Source organism: Mobula birostris, chromosome X, assembly GCF_030028105.1.
Source record: "Mobula birostris isolate sMobBir1 chromosome X, sMobBir1.hap1, whole genome shotgun sequence".
Taxonomy (NCBI): Eukaryota; Metazoa; Chordata; class Chondrichthyes; order Myliobatiformes; family Myliobatidae; genus Mobula; species Mobula birostris.
Window position 1 is genome coordinate 43,776,086 of NC_092402.1, and position 22,152 is coordinate 43,798,237.

The 22,152-nt window shown below is 37.8% G+C and overlaps 1 protein-coding gene across 5 annotated transcripts in view; it reads right to left on the reverse strand.

The window, feature by feature from the left end:
- Positions 1-21,793, reverse strand: part of LOC140191356 (ORM1-like protein 3) — a 35,130-nt gene extending 13,337 nt beyond the window's left edge. Inside the window, exons 1-3 of one of the 5 annotated variants that reach the window (XM_072248689.1) lie at positions 21,608-21,793; positions 5,744-5,897; positions 45-236 (exon numbers count right to left, since the gene is read on the reverse strand). In XM_072248689.1, coding sequence (XP_072104790.1) covers positions 45-236; positions 5,744-5,857 — 306 coding nt within the window. In that variant the 5' untranslated portion in view covers positions 5,858-5,897; positions 21,608-21,793. Of the gene's footprint in view, positions 1-44; positions 237-5,743; positions 5,898-6,485; positions 6,679-19,418; positions 19,437-21,607 lie in introns of those variants that run through there. The other 4 variants (XM_072248688.1, XM_072248690.1, XM_072248691.1 and 1 more) reach the window with 4 other exon arrangements.
- Positions 21,794-22,152: the final 359 nt, after the last annotated feature.

The window sequence follows — 22,152 nt, forward strand, 5'->3', positions numbered from 1 at the left end:
CATTTAACAGACTGAAAAGCACGTTATACTTCAGATGGCCTTACCGTATTATGAATAATATTGGTGAGAGTCCATACTACTGGCACACTGAAGAATGGGATGCTCAAGAGAATGATATGAAGTAATCCAATTCCCAAGATATAAGACAGCCAAATCCCACGGCTGTTCATAACTCGGGTATTTGGATTCACTTCGCTGTGAGCAGTACCCACATTCATGGTTTGTTTCTTTACAACCTAAAAAGGGAAAAAAATATATATAAGATTAGCAATTCCCAAAAAATAAAAAAGCACACCAAACATCATCTGTGGTTAAAGAAATACAATAACGTCAACCAACGCTCCACCCCGCAACTCCTCCCCACCAATTAAAAACAAAGTCAAAGATGAAAATTCAGCTTTCACTAATGCAAGCCGTTTCTTAAAAAAAATAAACGGCATTACTTAACAGCAAACTTATAACCTTAGAGAGAAGAGGGGCGAGGGAGTGACCACTGACTAGAAACTTAACTCGTGAATACTGTGTCAGCAAAAGTAGGCAAAAAGCTGGGTATTCAGCAATGACTGGATCACCTCCCCCAAAGCCCTTCAATCATTTACAAGGCCCAAATCAGGTATATAGAGGAAAACTTGCCTGGATTAGTGCAGTGCTGATAACTAACTAGCCCACAACTATTTTCAATAGTTAATTTAGTGAAAAGCAAACCGGGAATATTAAGATACTAATTTACAATTGTCAGTATTCAAAAGCATCAAATATTATAACAAAGGTGACAGACCTACAGAAAGGAACTATGTTCTTGACAGAGAATGAGAATTGATCAATTCTAAAAATGAACTTAAAATTAATCTTGTCAGTTACCAGGTATGCTTGCTCAACAGAAGATTTAGTTGACCTTTTAAGACAAAGTAAAATTCATATCATATTTTGATTAAAACTTGAATTATGAAATTTAAATGGAGGTAGTCATTCAACTCTTCTTCATAATTAATGATCTTCTCACAATTTTGAAAATATCTAGCTTTTGTTATCAAATCATCAATAGATGAAAAATTGATACCTGCAAAAAGCCAGTTGAAAGAACTGGCAGGTGATCAACATATCTTTTTTCCCTGCTCCAAATCCAAAGGAGGGAAAAAAAAATCCCTATTTGTCTCACCGCTCCTTCTGGCTAATACTCGCGAATCATTTGCTCTTTCATGAATTTACTTGATAAGTGAGCAGCAGTTTGCACTGTGACAAGAACTTGCATAGGACTCTGACCATACATCGACCCCTCATTTACATGCATATGCATCACTAGGAGTTACTGGATAGTGAGCAAAATGAAGATACTTTTCCTGTTTTCTCCCTTCTCCTTACTAGTCCAGAGGCACTGAAATTAATTGGAATTTCAGTACTCTAAATGATCAGTACTATTAATCATAATACGTGGCATTTTAGATATGCATATTCTAAACAGTATATTCATGTGGTTTACATGACTAGCCAGCCAAACACACAGCAGGTGGTTTAAAGTGGCTATACTGGATGAAGGACGAATAGACAATTGGTCACAGTACAATGTGTACGTTATTCAAGGGTGAAAAGTGTTAAACACGAGACCTTGCAGATGCTGGAAATTGTGAGCAACACAAGTGCTGGAGGAACTCAGCAAGTCAGGAAGCATTTACGAAGGAAAATAAATAGCTGATGTTTTGAGCTGGGATCCTTCATCAGAACTGAAAAATGTTAATTCTTTAGGACTTTTCACATTAGCCCTTTTCCTTTCATGGATTTAACTGATACATCAATTTCTACAAATTTTATGCTCTATATTTCACTCTCCCCCACACAGTCATTAGGATGGGATGCCCTAATGATTTCGAACTAGCACTAGAGGATGTTTAGTATTAATACGTATGAAACTCCTGAAACACAGCTAAAACTGTCAATTTGCTTACGGGATAATTTAACAGCAGGTATCCTCATCTTCCTCACGAGAGCATTAACACACTGTTGAAACTATATCTCAATAGTGCTGTTGCAATTACTTACATTTATAAACACATGAAGGTGTCTCAATAGTCAATCCTGCTGAAACTCTAAAGCTTAGTGAACAGAAGTGTCTTCTCAAAAATAAAACAAACCAATTTACTTCTGCAAAAATACTTCCCTATAAAATTCTATACAACAGAAATAAAACCAGAAAACGCTGGAAATTCACAGCAAGCTGGGCGATATCTATGAAGAGTAAATGCTTAGGTCATTAATAAGATTAATTTTCCAGCAACTGCAATAATTAGATTTTTGCTTTGTACATAACATAATACAATTTGCAGAGAGTCAATAAATTGCTGCACAACAGTCTACAAAGAAAATATTATTGATGCAGAGTAGCTCAATATTAGAGAAAGCTTCGGGTAATCAAAAGTTCTAGAATAGCCTACTCTGTACAAACTAAAGGTACCAGAAATTAACTACTGGAATTAATTTTTCAAAAGAGAAAAAGGAGTTACTTAATTCCAACCTTAACTCTTAGAATATTAACCAAAGTAGTTAAGCTAATAGCAGGCTGAGAAGCAGCAATCATGATGCTCTAATTTAATTTTTATAGGCATCCGTTAGTCTCGTGAGACCATGGATTTGCGCCTTGGAAGGTTTCCAGGGCACAGGCCTGGGCAAGGTTGTATGGAAGACCGGCAGTTGCCAATGCTGCAAGTCTCCCCTCTCCACGCCACCGATGTTGTCCAAGGGAAGGGCACTAGGGCCGATACAGCTTGGCACTGGTGTTGTTGCAGAGCAATGTGTGGTTAAGTGCCTTGCTCAAGAACACAACACACTGCCTTAGCTGAGGCTCGAACTAGCGACCTTCAGGTCACTAGACCGACACCTTAACCACTTGGCCACGCGCCAACAATTTAATTAGCATTTGAGCTAAAACAGACTGTGGTCTCCACACCCCTATTAAATCAAGGGTCAATTCAATTAACCAACTTAGTGATAAATTAATGAAAGTCTTCTGCATGCAACATTGTACACCCAAGTTTAAAATGAATTTATACTAACCTACAGAGCAACATGCACAAGACAAAAATTCAAATTATGGCTGCAAATTATACCATGTCTGAAATATCATATATGACTTCCTGGCCTGGTAAGACACTGATGAATGTCTTTTCTGATCTATAGATTTCAAAACCTCCAATTACAAAACAGTGGTAAAAATAATATACACATTTAACTTAAAATGTCTGGAATTCCACAATACCTTTCAGAATATTTGAGGAACTAACCTATGTAGATTGGATCCTACATTGTGATAGCTCAGCATGCAGAGATAATTTAAAAAAAAAATCACTGTAGTTTGGAATCAAAAGATCTAAACTATTTTTAATGCAAAAACTTATTTCCAACAAACTGTTTACTTAAGTTTATAAACAGGAAATTTTGTCAGTTATTTGCATAATTAATCACCTATTATCAATTAAAATTATATAATAATTCAGTTTTTTCTGTTCAAAAATCAACATCAAACTATAGTTGGATTGTAAGGCCTGGATAGAGTGAACATGGAGAGGATGGTTCCAGTAATGGAAGAGTCTAGGACCAGAGGGGCACACATTCTTAGAATAAAAGGATGTTCCTTTAGGACCAAGATGAAGTAGAATTCTTTAGCCAGAGGGTGGTGAATCTTTTGAATTTATCATCACATTTGGCTTTGGACATATTTAAAACAGAGGTTGACAGAGTGTGGATTAGTAAGGGTATCAAAGGTTATGGAGTGAAGGCAGGAGAATGTGTTTGAGAAAGAAAAATAAATCAAACTTCAAAGTAAGTTTCTGTCACCATATGGTACCTTGAGTTTCATTTTCTTGCAGGCATTCACAGGAAAACAAAGAAATACAATCAATGAAAAGCTACAAACAAAAACTGACAACCAATGTGTAAAAGCTACCGAATTGTGCAAATAAAAAATAATAAAATTGATTTAAAAAAAAAATCAATCCTTAAAAGCAAGTCCATGGATTGTGGAATCAGTTCAGAGTTGAGGTGAGTGAAGTTATACATGCTGGTTCAGGGGTCTGATGGTTATAGGGTAATAACTGTTCCTGAACATGGTATGGGACACAAGGCTCCTGAACCTCCTTCCTGATGGCAGCAGCGAGAAAAGTGAAGAGAGATGGTGGGGGTCCTTGATGATCAAAGCCATGATTGAATGGCACACTCAATGGGCTGAATTCTGCTCTGATGTGTTACGGCAACCCTGGTCTAAGATTAATGGTCCAACTTGTCAATGCAGTAAAACAACAGGACATGAAATGGCAAAGTAATGAAACCTCTCTATGTTGTATAGTGCTTGAACTAATTAAGTACAAATATAATTAATACTTCAAAATGGTGTTTGCTGTCCCTCTCAGGATCTCGGCATAGAAATGTGTCAGTAATCATACACTTAGCACAGTGGGGATGTTAAACTTGCTCTTCATCAGTTATTTTAATTTAATTTTAATAAGATTTCAATGGCTTTCTTACATGCAAAGGTATTTAACAATGCACTGAGTTAAATATTTCTTTATGGACCGATGGCTGGTGGACAAAGACTTCTTTAATACTTTTTCATATTGTGTGTATTCACTTAAGAGTCCAAGAATCTACATGGAAAGATAGTTTGTATAATAAGACTTCCACTTCACTCCGGACTATATCTTGCACCTCTAAGGTAGGCCTCTTTTTCAATGGACTGGTTGCTAAGAGGCACACAAAATGCATCAACTTGCATGCCTTCTTGTTTTAATTTGCTACGAGAAAAGCGTCTGATGACTGCCAGGTGCACCTTCCTGCAAAATGGAGATTGATATTAAAACCATGTTTAAAACTTCTCAACATGAGTGGTGGGAAGGAACAGGAACACAAAGTATGCTAAGCAGAGGAGCCAGTAAAATCTGAAAATGCAAATTGAGGAATATACCAGATATGAAATATTTATGAGTCATACTTTGGCATAGAAAAACAAGACTGTGGGAGGTGCACTTTTCATTTTCGAAAGTATGGGCATGTGGTTGTTGGGAACCATTTAATGTATGAAATGAAACATGGAAGAAGGTAGTCACCTATAGGGAGACAACACCATTTGTACTCTCCTACCAACAACACCCCCCCCCCCCGCCTCCAACATTACTGCATCTTTGAGAAGGGAAAGGTTGACTCTGAGTTTGAAGCCTATTCAGTGCAACAGACACTGGTCAGGGCTTTTCCCATACCAAAGGTTCAGGGAGAAAATTATCTTGAGATTTTTAAAAAAAAATCCCAGCACTTAGTTTTGTCAAATACTGTAAGCTATCAATTAGGCCTTACACTAAATTGTCTTGGTAAAGAAAAAAAGATTGAAATGATCATTTTTGAAGACTGAAGCTATGTTGCCAATCAAGTATATTCTTCATGCTTCTTCAATACAGTGGATTCCAGTTAAATAGAACACATCAGGACCAGTACGTTTTGGCCTAATTAAGTCGCTGTCCCAATTAGCTGAAGTTTCATAGAAATAGTTAAAAGGCATAAAAAAGAGGAACTATTATTTAATTGAGTAACAATTTATGTGTTTAACTGAAATACAGAACAAATTAGAAAACTATCAATACCTCTACAGTATTACAAAACTATATTAATTCCTAATAGTTATCAATGAAAGAATTCATCTGGTTTTTGATTGACCAAAAATGAACGAAATCAACACAGACATCTAATGCAGATAATGGACTACCTTCATACAACGCATCCTCCAAATCTTCATTTTCATTGTAACATTCAAGATGATCGCTGACTGAACCTTCAAAGTCTTCGTAGTTCCTAACTTGAAGTTGTGAAATCGTTTCATTTTCACTCCCGGCCATTTCTGGCATCTCCAAGCCTGAATGCTTGAAACCACAGTGAGCAAAACAGTTCTGAATTGTCTTACTGCTTATTCTTCGCCAACTATCAGTGACAAAAATCACTGCTTTTTGAATACAAACACACGCAACCGACCTTATTTAAAAACTGATTGCTCTAAGCATGGTGTAGTATCTAACAGCCACATAAGTGCACACAACAGATGCTAGTGAGAAACTGTTCAGCAAGTCTCCTGTCCCAATTAAGCAGGGTAGTGTCCCAAATAAACAAAGGGAATCGCGCTATTTTCTTGATTTAATTTTTGTTCTTTAAAAGTTTTCCCAAATAACAGCTGTGTCAATGGCACAATTAACCAGAATCCACTGTATTTAAGTTGCTATCATACAAAACAATCTAATTTGTTTATTTTGTTCCCAATTTATATCTTTAATCAATAACAGTGGTTATGCTGTATAAAGTATTTTCAGTATTTGTGACTGAATGCAAACCTAATGTGATCAAAAACATCACAGCCAAGGATTAGAGAAAAAAAAATGTCCACATTGTTAGCAGCCGCTCAGGTCATGATAGCACAGGTTTCAATTTAAATGTCTACTACAAATACTGTAAATCACATTCAAGTCAGATAATAATTTCCTGTTCCACTCTGCACATCCAACACTCTGGTCTCAAAATAGAAATTTGTGGTGATTCAGCGAATTTCATGTTATGGATCTGGATTCTGCAAAAAATAAAGACAAGCTATTTGTAATAAGAGGGGAATGAAAAGGCATGTCCCTCTTATTGAGGAGCATGCAATGAGACACGCCATGGTAGCATCGCGATTAGTGCAACACGATTACAGCTTGGGGCATTCTGGAGTTCGGAGTTCAATTCCAGCACTGTCTGTAAGAAGTCTATACATCTTCCCCATGGAATGTGTGAGTTTTCCCTGGGTGCTTTAGTTTCTTCATAGTCCAAAGATCTACTGGGTAGGGTCAGCGTAAATTGTTGAGATTAGGTTAGGATTAAATTGGGTTTGTCGGGAGTTGCTAGGGCAGCGTGGCTCAAAGGGTCAGAAGGGCCTTCTCTGCACTGTATCACTAAATAAAATAAAAGCCCAATCTGATTAACTTTAGCATATTTCTCAGAGATCACAGCATCTTAAATTTAATTACACATGTTTAAAGAGAACATCTGGATAAAAGCATCAATTTCTACAAAAGCCTAAAATGGTTCATTGAGAAACTTATGCATTCACTTCAAAATCAGATGATGAGGTGTAAAATATTTTAGAACTTCTGAAGTTATCAGGAGGATCATATAAATGCATGTTCATTTATATATTCTGTGCATACAAATAGAGGCATGTTCCATGTAACGATCCACTCAATTCAAATGTAAGCAAATAGGCTCACTAGACATACATTCTAAACTGAACTATACCTAGCTTAAATACTTAAATTCAGAAGAGAAGACATAAATAACGTGGCCATAAAAAGGGCAACACAAATATGTTAGTTATTCCAAAGAGCATGGCTTGCAAGAATATTGCTTTAAGATCTTTTATTCCAAAGGAATTACATTCTTGAAATTAATACTGTAATGATTTTCTAACGATATGTCAAATTAAAATAAATACTTTTGGAGAAAGTTATCTGAAGCAGCATTTCTGTTACAACCATGATTTAAAAATCAGGTTGCAATTAGCTGTTTTCACAAGCAGCAACAGATCAGCGCAATGGCAGAACCAACAATGTAAAAACAGAGGAATAAGTCTCCTGACTTGGATTGCCAGAATCAATGTCTAGTTGTATATTTCCCACAGTTCAACTGAACACAAGCATGGGAATTTCACACCGTACCGCTTCTTTCATGCAAGTCTATTGACAATTGTGTTTGATTTGTGAATAAAAATAGAGAACAATGCAGCTTCTGTTCCTGGAATCTAAAACCGCTTACGGTATTAAATAATCTCAAAAGAAGTTTATGTGGAATAATCCATGTGTCAAAGTGTATGTAGTGTAAGTTTGAAAATTTAACAACAAAAATACAACCTTTAGAAACCCAAGTCTATAAAGCAGTTTGATTTGCCTTAAAAAGAGTATTAATGCCAATCTAGGCAACACTTAAGCAGCAGTCCGACCATTCATTCACAGGAATCATTCTTCCAAAATGATTTGAAGTCAGCTCCTTTATAAAGCTCACAATTAACTCTCACTCCTGCATTACCTTGGGAACTTCAAACTCTGGCACTTTGTAAGCAATTCTTGTTTTTGAAATCCTAAATTCCTGAAGACAATACATCTACAGAAGCATAATCAGATGAAAATGCATGGACACAGTTCTGTGCTACAGTATAATTCCGTGTTGCATCAACCAGAAGTTGGAACTGCTTAGAATATCAGCTTCCTGAAGGGAAGAAGTTTACTTTATAAATTAGTATTGATCCTGCACCAGAAACGAACATCAGCATAGAATTCTAACGCATCTAATCATTATTGCTGCATAAGCATACAATGTATTAGCATATACAGGATTATCTATCATTCTTCCAACCACTATTTTCTTTGAATTTGCTATACAGTTCATGCCCACAATCAAAATATTTTACTATATCTGAACCAAATTATCAAAGACTAATAGGACTAGCCATTTTTATTATATTTCAAAGACAAGGACAAACAATGTCTATTGGCCCAGTAAGCAGTAACATATTGGAGATACTTAACCACTTCAGTGGTGTTTATTTTATTCTCTATTAGTGCAATTAAGTTTTTTATGGGTAACAATGCTCCATCTAATCTATATGCAATGTTATCTCTGCCTCTAGCTCAGCCACATTAAATGCATGGTACAGTAAGCACACTTAAGCACAGCAAGCTCTTACAACCAAATATCCAAACAACCAGAACATTTTGTTCTATTCTTGAATTTTATATGTTTGGTACTAAAAAGCAAAATCAAAGATTAGGCACACAAAATTATATGGACAAAGCACAAGAATTTTACACATTAAGCACAGAGCAAGATGTCCAAACAGTGTCAGATAGGCATCTATAGCTCTCAAAAATTCTTAACATATTATTCCTCATATGTTGGTCTCTGTCCGGTTGGGCAATGATCAGTCCTGTAGCCTATCTAAGAGCCTTTTAAACACCTCTATTATCTTTGTCTCCGCCATCACCCCTGGTAGTGCATTCCAGGCACCCATCACCCTTTGTAAAACGAAAACTTGAACTGCACATCTCCTTTGAAGTTACCCCCTCTTATTAAATGCATGCTGTCTTTTTAGACATTACAGCCCTGTGGAAAAATACCAGCCATCTACTCTATCTATGCCCATGATAATCTTACAAACCTCCATCAGATCTCCCCTCAGCCTCCACCATTCCAGAGAAAACAACTGAAGTTTGTTCAACTGCTCCTTATAGCACATGCTCTCTAATCCAGGCAGAATCTTCATAAACCTCTTCTGCCTCCACATCTTTCCTATAATGGGGTAACCTGAAATGAAAACAATACTACAAAAAAAGGCAACAGAAGAAAGTTAATGGAAACAAACTGGCACTTCACAGTATAAATTCATCAGAATTTCAGTCCATAATCGAGATCTGATGATTCTTAGTATAAACAATGGCATGCAAAAGTTTGGGTACCCTAGTCAAAATTTCTGTTACTGTGAACAGCTAAGTAAAAGATGACCTGATTTCCAAAAGGCATGAAGTTAAAAAGGTGAGACATTTCTTTAATATTTTAAGCAAGATTACTTTTTTTATTTCCATCTTTTAGTTTCAAAATAACAAAAAAAGGAAAAGGGCCCTAGTAACACCCCCTTTGGCAAGTATCACAGCTTGTAAACGCTTTCTGTAGCCAGCTAAAAGTCTTTCAATTCTTGTTTGGGGGATTTTCACCCATTCTTCCTTGCAAAAGGCTTCTAGTTCTGTGAGATTCTTGGGCCATCTTGCATGCACTGCTCTTTTGAGGTCTATCCATAGATTTTCGATGATGTTTAGGTCAGGGGACTGTGAGGGCCATGGCAAAACCTTCAGCTTGTGCCTCTTGAGGTAGTCCATTGTGAATTTTGAGGTGGGTTTAGGATCATTATCCTGTTGTAGAAGCCGTCCTCTTTTCATCTTCAGCATTTTTTTTTTAAACAGACAGTGTGATGCTTGCTTCCAGAATTTGCTGGTATTTAATTGAATTCATTCTTCCCTCTACCAGTGAAATGTTCCCCGTGCCACTGGCTGCAACACAAGCCCAAAGCATGATCGATCCACCCCCGTGCTTAACAGTTGGAGAGGTGTTCTTTTCATGAAATTCTGCACCCTTTTTTCTCCAAACATACCTTTGCTCATTACGGTCAAAAAGTTCTATTTTAACTTCATCAGTCCACAGGACTTCTTTCCAAAATGCATTAGGCTTGTTTAGATGTTCCTTTGCAAACTGCTGACGCTGAATTTTATGGTGAGAATGCAGGAAAGGTTTTCTTCTGATGACTCTTCCATGAAGGTCATATTTGTGCAGATGTCGCTGCACAGTAGAACAGTGCATCACCACTCCAGAGTCTGTTAGATCTTCCTGCAAGTCTTTTGCAGTCAAACGGGGGTTTTGATTTGCCTTTCTAGCAATCCTATGAGCAGTTCTCTCGGAAAGCTTTCTTGGTCTTTCAGACCTCAACTTGACCTCCACCGTTCCTGTTAACTGCCATTTCTTAATTACATTAACTGAGGAAATTGCTACCTGAAAGCGCTTTGTTATCTTCTTATAGCCTTCTCCTGCTTTGTGGGCATCATTTATTTTAATTTTCAGAGTGCTAGGCAGCTGCTTAGAGGAGCCCATGGCTACTGATTGTTGGGACAAGGTTTGAGGAGTCAGGGTATTTATAAAGCTTTGAAATTTGCATCACTTGGCCTTTCCTAACGATGACTGTGAACAAGCCATAGCCCTAACAAGCTAATTAAGGTCTGAGACCTTGGTAAAAGTTATCTGAGAGCTCAAATCTCTTGGGGTACCCAAACTTTTGCATGGTGCTCCTTTCCTTTCTCCCCCCCCCACTCTAAAATTGTACAAAACAAAAATAATACACTAATCTTGCTGAAAATGTTGAAAAGAATGTTTCATTTTTAACTTTATGACTTTTGGAGATCAGTTCATCTTCTACTCACTTAACTATTCACAGTAACAGAAATTTTGACCAGGAGTGCCCAAACTTTTGCATGCCACTGTACTGTAAATTCTTGATCTGTTCTGTCAACAAAACCTTGGTATTTCAAAGAAAAAATTTGGATTTATGATTCCACTTGTTACGTAAACTTGCAATCCAGTATACACTTCAGGGCTGTGCACTTAATTTTGGTAGGGAATAGTAAGAAGAGTTGCACAGAAAATAATGAAATAAAACAAGGGGTCTGGGTAACTAGCTCTACCTTGCAGAGAAAGTGAATATTGAGGTAGTAGCAATTCTCATCAATAAGGCTGGTAAATAAGGAAGACACTGACACAGTACTGAATTAGATGGAAATACAATCTCTATAGACAGTGGATTTATACATAATTAGGTATTTCCACAAGTTGCAGTGTTGCAGAAGGTGAAAGATAGGAGTGGGACTACGGAGATTAATTGTCATGAATCTTGCATATCAATTGCAGAAACTGCAAAGCCTTGGATGTGGTTCTTTAGAGCCTTAGGAAAATCCAGACAGTTCTTTTTTTAAAAAAAGTGGATGATGAGCTTAGCCATGGTAATCTTAAAGTCTGACTATAGACTACACTACAGCGAAGGCAAGAAATCTGTTTGCTATTTCTGGCTTAAGACAATAGTTTTTTGGGGTTTTCAAAATACATAGTTTGGATGGTTCAGAGTTGAGAGAATAATTAAAAGTTTAGATAGATAGATAGATATACTTTATTGATCCCAAGGGAAATTGGGTTTCGTTACAGCTGCACCAACCAAGAATAGAGCATAAATATAGCAATACAAAAACCACAAACAATCAAACAACAAAATGCAAGCTATGCCAGATGGAAAATAAGTCCAGGACCAGTTTATTGGCTCAGGGTGTCTGACCCTCCACAGGAGGAGCTGCAAGTTCGATGGCCACAGGCAGGAACAACCTCCCGTGCCGCCCAGTGTTGTATCTCAGTGGAATATGGCCGCAGTCCAACAGTAAAAAGTTCAATATCCAGTCTACAAACACATTCCTCGATCGTAATATGACAAACTAATTACAAACTAGGCTTTGCTTTCATGAGGGAAATGCTGAGTGTTTGGTGGAAAAATAATCATGTAACAAACCCACATTGTTTAACTTTATAGCTTCAATCCAATACTTAATGCTACAAATAAATACTATCAACCATAAAGAAATTGCAATTGGTGATTTTATACTAAAATACTCATGCAACTCCTGTGTAAGGATAGGAGGAAAAGTTGCTGAAACTCTCCCTTAATACACCTTTAACAAAATAGAAACTAACAAATAAAGATGTATTTCATATCTTAGAAATCCAAATGGATCAGTTTGTAGGATTCTTTAGAGGCTGGTGAGATGAACTCAATCTCCTCATCATCGCCTTTCCTGCACTTTCTTAGTAATTGTAACAATATGTTCTGCATTGATACTGCTTTTCCACTTCGTACTACATTGATGTAATTATGTTTGGATTAACCTGTTAGGATGTAACGCAAAATGTAAGTTGGTACATGTGAAAATAATAAACTAGTTACCATCATCATTTTCCAATGCTGGACTCAAAACAAGCAAACAAAAAAGTTCTCCTGACATGAATCATTCAGGTATAGGTATTAAATTTGTACTGAGAGATTCAAGTGAGCTGCAAGTTCCCATGAATCTCAGCCCTAGTATTCAGTCCATTTTTACAAGAAAAAAATCTTCAAAATAGCAAGTTTCAACAATAAACCAGATTTGGTACAAATAAATTGAAGACTTTTTGTAATCACAGATCATTAAATGGACAAATCAAATGGATACAATAAAATATTCAAAGCAACTAATATTTTAATACTAAAGATTATTGAATTCCATTACAAAGCATGTTTATTCTTGATATCCCTAATGCATACCATCAAGGAATAACGTTTGTGTTTGTGTGTTTACATTGCACAACATGCATTTTCTGCAAAGATAACTGTAGGACACCTGATGTTCTTTAACAATCTGGGAAAATGGGCGGGAAAATGGCAGATGGAATTTAATGCAGACAAATGTGAGGTGTTGCACTTTGGGAGGACAAACTAGGGAAGGACTTACACAGAGAATGGTAGGACACTGAGGGGTGTGGTTGAATAGAGACCCATAATTCCTTGAAACTGGCACCACAGGTAAATGGGTTGTAAAGAGAGCTTTTGGCGCATTGGCCTTCATAAATCAGAGTATTGAGTACAGGAGTATCAAGGCGCTGGTGAGACCCAGTTTGGAATACTGTGTGCAGTTCTGGTCACCTACCTACAGGAAAGATGGCAATAAAATTGAAACAGTATAGAGAAAATTTACAAAGATGTTGCTGGGATTTGAGGACCCAATTTACATGGAAAGGTTAAATAGGTTAGGACTTTATTCCCTGGAACGTAGAAGAATGAAGGGAGATTTGATAGATGTGTAAAAATTATGAGTATAGATAGGGTAAATGCAAGCAGGGTTTTCCACTGAGGTTGGGTGAGACTAGAACTAGAGGTCATGGGTTAAGAGTGAAAGAAGAAATATTTAAGGTGAACCCAAGGGGGAGTTTCTTCACTCAGAGGATGGTGAGTGTGGAATGAGTTTCCAGCAGAATTGATGGATGTGGGTTCAATTTCAATATTTGCGAGAAATTTGGTTAAGTACATGGATCTGAGGGATATGGAGGGCAATAGGTCTAGGCAGAATGATAGTGTCATGTGGAATAGGTGGGGTGAAGGGCTTGGTTCCAGGCTCTATGACATTAACAGATCAGTTTTTGCATCCTGGTGACAATTTAAAAGACCAATTGACCTTTTAAATAAGTACAGCACAGCAGGCTAGACAATACAGACAGTTCTTTCTTTCTATGACTTTTTTCCTGCATCATTCTATTTTTCTACTTCACTGAAAAGCTCTTTCATGACCGTACTATGCTCTAGAAACTTGACCATTTCTGTTTTGTAGACCCACATTCATCAGCTCAGTGAAGCAGACTAATTTCTAGTCAAATAGTTTCTGGGCCAGAGAAGTCTTTTCCTTCCTAGTCATGTGCAACAACCAGATCAGATTTCAATCTTCAGAGAAAGCATACTAATCCCTCAACAACATCTGATGATTGGGCATTACCCAATGGACAGCACAAGTGAAGAAATACCAAGTATTATCTTTGAACATATTGTTTATAAATTTACTCATCCATTGTAAGTACACCTCAGACCACAAAATTTCAAATACAATTTTCCCTTGCATTCAAGTGATTGAAACCTACTACACTATTTTTCCCAAAACGGAATACCTAAATATTCAAAGTATAACATATAAACCATTTACTCCATGAATACATAATATTTTCTTTGAGCACTTCGTGGCTGGATGTTAAGTACCATCTTACTTCTGTGTACTTCAAACATATTTATTAGGAGCCTGTACCCTACTCAATACAAAGTTTTGCATCCGGTAGTACCCATGTCTGATTTCTTTGCTTGTTCAAGGCACAATGAGTGACAAAACATTACAGGTTCTGTAAATTTACACTCTTTACAACATACATGGTAGGGGAAACGATTTTAAATGAAATCCGTCCTGATCCAGGAATTCAAACAAATGTCAAACATTCACCCCCCCCCCCCCAAGATGGTGACCGACCTGCTGAGTTCCTTCAGCAGGTTGTTTATTGCTCCAGATTCCAGCATCTGCTTTCTCTTGTGTCTCCTAATTTTATATTTTAACTGTTCTAGTCATTATCTTTCCTTTGATCCAGCTCCAATAAATGTGCTTAAGCTTTGTTTTTTTTTACGACAGGTCTTCTTCCTTCCATCAAGCACAAGATACAAAAACTTGAAAACATGCACCACCAGGCTTAAGGACAGCTTCTATCCCACTGCCATAAGATCTTTGAATGGATTTCTTGTACAATACAGGATGTACTCTTGACCTCACAATCTTCCTAGTCATGGTCCTTGCATCTTAGTATCTATCTGCATTGCACTTTTTCTGTAAGTGTAACACTATACTCCACATTCTGTTATTGCTTTTCCCTTTGTACTAACTGTTTTTAAATAATTTGTATGGATGGCGTGCAAAATGAAATGTTTCATGGTTATCTTGGTACACACGATAATAATAAAGCAATTACCAAATTTTTAGTAAGTGTGTACAAGGTTACCAAGGGTAATTGGGAAAAAGGATTTCAGGTTACAAGCAGATCTACGGTGACTTAGTAGCATAGTGGAGCAGGTTCAAGGAGCCAAGTAGGTCTATTCCAACTCCTGATTTGTGTGGTTTTCTTCATCTGCCTATAGCACTGTCTATATACGCTCACCAATTAAAAAGAGTATACCATCCACTTGCACACACGCACTTCATGCATTATTTTTCACAGTTGTGTTATATGTACTTTCTGCAATAATGCACTGTTCTCTTTTCTGCAGCTAAGTGCATCTTCATAGTTAAATGGAGAAACCACAGAGGCCTACTTACTATTTACAGGACATCTCGACAGTCTTGATATTTGTTGGACTTCCAGACTTAAACCATTAGCTTAAACTCCACCAAGAGACACTCAGCAATGAAGTATCTAGCTATTCTAAACACAGGTCACCTAGGGAAAATTCTCTAAGCACCCCCCACCATAGTATGTCCATGATAGGTGATATTGCAGTTTCCAAATTATGGCAAAGCAAAATTAGCTCGTTTTTCCAATCTGATGTATGCAAGTAAATATCAGATAGAAATACTGTCAAGCTAAATTCTGATGTTCTGTGCTTGAGTAAGTGCTTAGGCTCACTGATTAAAACAGGACATCACCTGGCCCAGTGCAATAAGATAAAAAGCTTGATCTAATGCCAGGCACTCGGTAAAACAACAGTGAAGGTGAAAAACAGCAAAAAAAAATTGGGAAGAAAACTAGTTATATTTTGAACTAACTGCAACATTTCCATAGTTCCAGAGATATTTTCTTAAGAAAGCAAAGATTATTTCTGGGGGAAAAAAAATCTGCTTGTTGGACTAGATCAAAGGATTTGTCTTTACTCTACTGACTTTACAGGAACTATGGAAAACCATGAGAGGAAGATAGTACATGATGTATCAAAGCCATTGTAAATTTTAATAATTCCAACTGTGGCTCAAGGGTGTCAATAGTGTAATCACATCCTCAATTGTACTTATTCCACTAGAAATATAATATATGGACTGCCCTACACTGTAACCACACTCATCTCCTATAGATCAAGTGTTACTTAACAATATACCAAGGCTGATTAAAATCACTTCATTTTCCTTTGATGAGAGAACCCTGGGTGAGTAGAAATATAGTTAATTGTACAGAGTGCCTCAGATAACCACAGCCCTACAAATCATTTGCGGTACATCATCAAAAAATCAATGTCACAAAAATTGACCTCAAGGACAAATCCTTTAATCTAGGCATAATCCTAAATTCTCTGGTAGCAAGAAGCATTTGTCTACTGCTATTCTAAAATCAATGTTTGGGTCAGAACAGTATTGAAAAAAATCATGCCATAATTATGAAAGGCCAATTGTGGCCACAATCACCATGAGGTTTTATTCTGCTACAAAAACCCACAGGACATATTTAGCAAGTCAGAACAGTGGTCAAAGAACCAGACGCTGAGATCACTGTTGGTCAGATGCATCATAGTAATGTGCCATAGATTCTGTAGTCCAACACTCAATACTCTTAGTTTAATTTCCCTCTGGGTATTCTATGTTCCAATATTTTATTTAGTTCAGAGCAAATGGAAATACATTATTGGAAGAGACACTTTGACTAGATAGAGTGATACACCAGTTTGCTAACCGTGTAATCTCGTCAGTGAAAGGTGCCCACACAATCAAAATCTTGATTTATTTATATATATATATTTTTTTTAAAAAGAGGAGGGAGGTAAAAGAGTGTTGTGTTTCAAAAACTAAAACCAGGTATTCAAAAACAAAATTCCAGTAGTTCAAAACTGCAATAGACAAACTTTCCTCACTCTGCATGGTAAACATGCAGAGCCTTTTAAATCCCTAATTGATTTACATGGTCTCTGCCACTCTTAGCCACCTTGCAGTACAGCTGTTGTGCTTTGCTAACTGCTTGATAACACAGAAAGTCCTTGAACTATATAGTACAGTCTCACAGTATGGAAAAAAACGTATGCATGAAATGAAATGTAGAGCTGGAAAAAATATGCACCAGTACAGTTTATAAACAAACTCTTGATGTCAATCTCTTACATTGAAATATGTCTATTTTTAAGTGTTCTGTTTAACATACTTAAAGTTACATAATTTGGGAGCATACATTTCCAAAACCAGCACAGTTCTGCATTTACAGCAATTACTGTTAAGCATATTTTCCATATATACTGCCAAGTTAACCTAGCTGAAATAGTAACAAAATTGGCTTTGTTTAATCTTTTGACAGCAGTTTAGTCATCATAGCTGAGTGTTGCAAAATGAGGGATTTTGAACTCCATTTCTCTTTTGAACTCCATTTCTCTTTTGAAATATTAATTATTCTGCATGAAACAGGGATGGAAAACAAACAGAAAAAATATTACCTGCATTGTTACCAACCTATCTGCTGTGCAATCTTAAAGGCAGTTGCGCGTCTGAGGTAACATATTTGCATTTAAACACTCACACAAAGTTTTGGATAAGTTAGCAAGTTAATGATGGCAAGCATCCTCCAGTTCTCATGAAACAGATATTTTCACTCAATTCCAACAGAGATGATTGAAGGAGGAATGTTTCTTCCCTTTCACAGCACAGAACCAAAGCCAGTTACAGCATCCTAAATTTTCAGTAAAGATTACAACCGAGAACTACAAGCTTTCACTTCCAACTTTTCCAAAGAGCACTGAGTCTTAATGGTCCTCTCTACGTAAATCACTATGTAATGTTTTGTGGATTTAATAGACAGTTGAGTTTAAAAAAAAGAGAAGAAAGATCAAGAGAAAGTTGACAGTGCTCCTTTTCTGTCTGAACCTCTATACATGGCATAATGTAAACTTTAGGAACAGCACCTCAGCTCCCTTTTGTGCGTGTTTTGCAACCTTTATCAAAATCAGCCAATTCTGCCACAGGTCATCCATCTGTAATTTTGGTTCAGTTGTCCCTCTCCATCATAGGTAAACATGATTAACATTCCCTATAGCTCCACATTTTACATTTGTTTGACCATGTTTTCTTTCTCACATCTTTTAAGTTTCTTTGTTCATGTTAGTTGTCTCTAACATCTCAGTACTTGATACCTGATCTCAGTAATCTACCGACCAGATTACTTCATTAACTACTCATTCCCACAGCAACCCTGAGATCATTCTAACAGAGATGCTCCTTTTGTTTTATCCATCTGTGACCATTCTACTTCTTTCTGCCACTTAAAACCAATCTGCATTGTCTTTCCCAGTTATGCTTGAAACATTGTTTCTCTTTCCACAGATGCTGCCTGATCTACTAAGCTTTTGCAACATTTTCTGTTTTTAATACCAGACTCCAACATCCAGTGATTTTTTAAAAAAATTCAGTTAATAACTGACTGGTGTCAAGTCTGGGCTGTAAAAGCCTGAATACCACACCTTTTGGGAATTGTGTCTAGGATTTCACATTTTAAAGCCTTAAGCAATAACCAACTGGAGTTGATCAAGATAATAGGCTGAAAAGACAGGTAGCAGTTGAGATTGCTTATCTCAAATGCTTTGTAATCTTTTCTATCTACGTGAGTTTCTGTAGAAGCTCACAGAAACTGGACCAGATTTGCAAACTTCACTGGACACTGCTGTGATTATTAATTCAATAATCAGAGAGAAAGAAGTAACTGGTGCCTTGGATGGAGCTTTAATGGACTGTGCTATTAAAGCTTGGAGAGAAAATTACACCACAAATATCAACAGTTAAAAGACCAGATTCTGAAGAAAAAACAGCTGGCAATTCAACTTTGGGACTCTATGAATTATCTACTGAGTTAAGATTGATGTGCACAATTTCTGAGAAATCAGAGTTATTACTTGTATAAAGGCGGACACAAATTTTTATTTATTGAGATACAGCACAGAGTAGGCCCTTCAAGTTATGCCGCTCAGCAATCCCCAATTTAACCCTAGACAAATCATGGGACAATTTACAATGACCAATTAACCTACCAACCAGTACACATTTGGAATGTGGAAGGAAACAAAGCACCTGGAGAAAACCCATGAGGTCACAGGGAGAAAGTTCAAACTCCTTACAAGCTGCGATGGGAATTGAACCCAGGCTGCTGGTACTGCAAAGTGGTGTGCTAACCACTATGCTACCATGTTTACAATCTTAAACATAATTTAAGGTTATTATACCCAATCTCCCTTTAGAGGGACTTGTTGCAAAATTAATTACCTCCAGGTTGCACTCCTGTAATCTGCTGAGCCCTCTTCAACAGCATCTCCCATCTAGTAACCTCAACCACCTAGAATGACAAGGGTATCAGGTGCCTGGAAATACTTTAACTCTAAGCTGCCTTCCATCAACACGCTATGCTAATTTGGATATATAGTCCAAACACAAGAAAATCTGCAGATGCTGGAAATCCACACAGTTGACATTTCAGGCCGAGACCCTTCAAGCAGTCCTAATGAAGGGTCTCAGCCCGAAATGTTGACTGTTTTCCCTTTTCTATAGATGCTGCCTGGCCTGCTAAGTTCCTCCAGCATTTTGAATATATAGTAGTTTTGTTTCATCATTAAGTCACTGTAACCCTCAGATGTGCTACTACCTTCACCATGAGTGGAAAAATTCAACTAGGCAACTGAGCATCACCACCTTCTCAAGGATGTCAGATTGGCCATAAAATATTGCCTTGCCGGCAAAAGCCCATGTCTCATGATCGAATTTGTAAAACAAAATTGAGTGGAAAGAAATCAGGCCTCATTGCAGTGTACTTCAAAATCTGCTATTCTGTCAACACAACTCCATCATGTTACAAATGAAAGGAATTTCCAGAGAATGCCAAGAGCATGAACCAACAGCTCAGAGATCTGGTGATAGAGAGCATGTATTGCATACTCTGTGGTTAGAATACTGGCACAAATGAGGAAGGCTATTTATCCCTTAAGATATAGTGGCAGTACTTTAACTTAATGAAGGCTTAATCTAGAGATCAGCAACGATTCAATTATTAGCCTGATTTGCCATCATTCTCACACTAAAACTCACAATACAAACAAACCACTATTCAATTTATTAACAATAGAAATTCAAAAGCAATGCAGATAACATAATTTGCTGAGTTACTACGAGTCAAGCCAAAGTTCATCATATGTCTGCTTGAAAATACTCCACTATTCTGACACAAAAACTCCCTGCAAAAACAAAGTCATGAAGTTAAAATACAGCACAGGCTCTGGCAATCTGGAAAGGTGGCAGAAATAGGGCTGTAGCTTTCAAAAGAAAACTGGAAAATACTCAGAAATGGAAACATGCGCAGGAGTGGGAAGCGAAAGCTATTAACTATCCCCGTTCGAAAAGGAAACTGGCACAGGCACAAAGGGATGAATAGCTTCTTTAATAAATTTCTCTACAGCATTTACATTTCCAAAATTCAGCCCCCAGAGTAGTCTAGCTATTTTACACATCTATTGTAATTCTAAACCATTTGGTCAATTAGATATGCAGCACTGGCCTCTTCATTTCCTAGATTCAAAGGGTTCTCAATACCCCAGCAAGGGATATAGGCTCAGCATAACACATGGCAAGCAACTGCAAGATTTTTTTTTCAATCAGTCAACTGAGAACTCAATGGCAGATGTAAAATGTTTTGGGAATGAACCAAAAGCCTTTATTTAACAGCAATCCTGTTGCCATATAAGAAAGCACTGCACCATTTGTATTGTAACTTAAGGCTTGCAAAGCAACATTCGCACAAAATTTTTTCCAATAAACTTTAGCAATCGTGGCCATGAATAATCCCAACTATTCATTTCCAATCAGTCTATGGGATATTTCATAGGATACTTCAGTAATCATTTTAATGGATTTCAGAGTGGAAAAAAAAGTGCTAGTTAAACCCGCCAAGAATTACAGTTCTGTCTCCCCAAATCAGATTTTTATCCCTCAATAACCCAATTCGCCGGATCTATTTTTTTTGGGGGGGGGCAAGAGAGAGGTTTAAACTTTTGCCTCCAAATCAATTGTTTAGTTCTTTGGAAAACTGGTTCAGTCACTCACACAGCACGGCAACCCCTCAATACTGTTTGCCTCATCCAAGTTTGCCTCTTTCAACATCTGCTGGGCCAGAAGAGTTCTGGAGGTCAAGGCCTGACGATGATGAAAGCCATCTGTGCCTGCAAGAATCTGCCTGCGTCAGCCTGCCTACATGAGTCTACCTGACAGACAACATTGGCCTGTCTGTCTGAGATGTACTGTCTAGAGCAGTCAGTGCCCGTCTGTCTGTGTCTGTGGCAGTCAATGTGCCCGTCTGTCTGCGTCAGCCTTGCTCCCCCCTCCCCCCACCCCCTCCTGGCCCGTGGCTTTAACTCTCACAACCTCTCTCCTGACAGCGGTAGCACCGAGCTCCTAGCCTCACTTACCTGCAGACGGGCTGTTAACGTGATGACAGCGGGCGCCCAGAGGCCGGCCCTTAGCTCCTGTCAGCCCCTTCCCTCCCCCTCCCTTCAGCCTCTCTTGCCTCTACTCTGCCCCTGTTCACCAGCCACTCGCCACTCTTCAACCGAACCCCACCGCGGATCGCCTCCGACTGTTCGAGTTCGCCGAATTTCCACTCCACCCCGCCCCCATGCTCCTGACATCACCCTTTCAGTGATGTCAGCGCGCCGTGACGCCATCTGGTTCGCCCATCAATGAGCGTTCTGCGCCCCTCGGTTGAGAGGATTTCAGCTTACACTGGGGTTTGAAAATATTTGCCCCCTCACCTCTCATTTCTCCTTCAATCAATCTTAAACACTGGCAAGACTTGAGGATTTAAATAGCATATTTCACAATCATAGAATATCCAAAGTGTTTGTCATGTATTTACTGCTATTTTCTATTCCTCTTCTCACCCTGTCTCTTGCAAAAACGCCATCCCCTTCTCGCAATTCCTCCGTCTCCGCCGCATCTGCTCTCAGGATGAGGC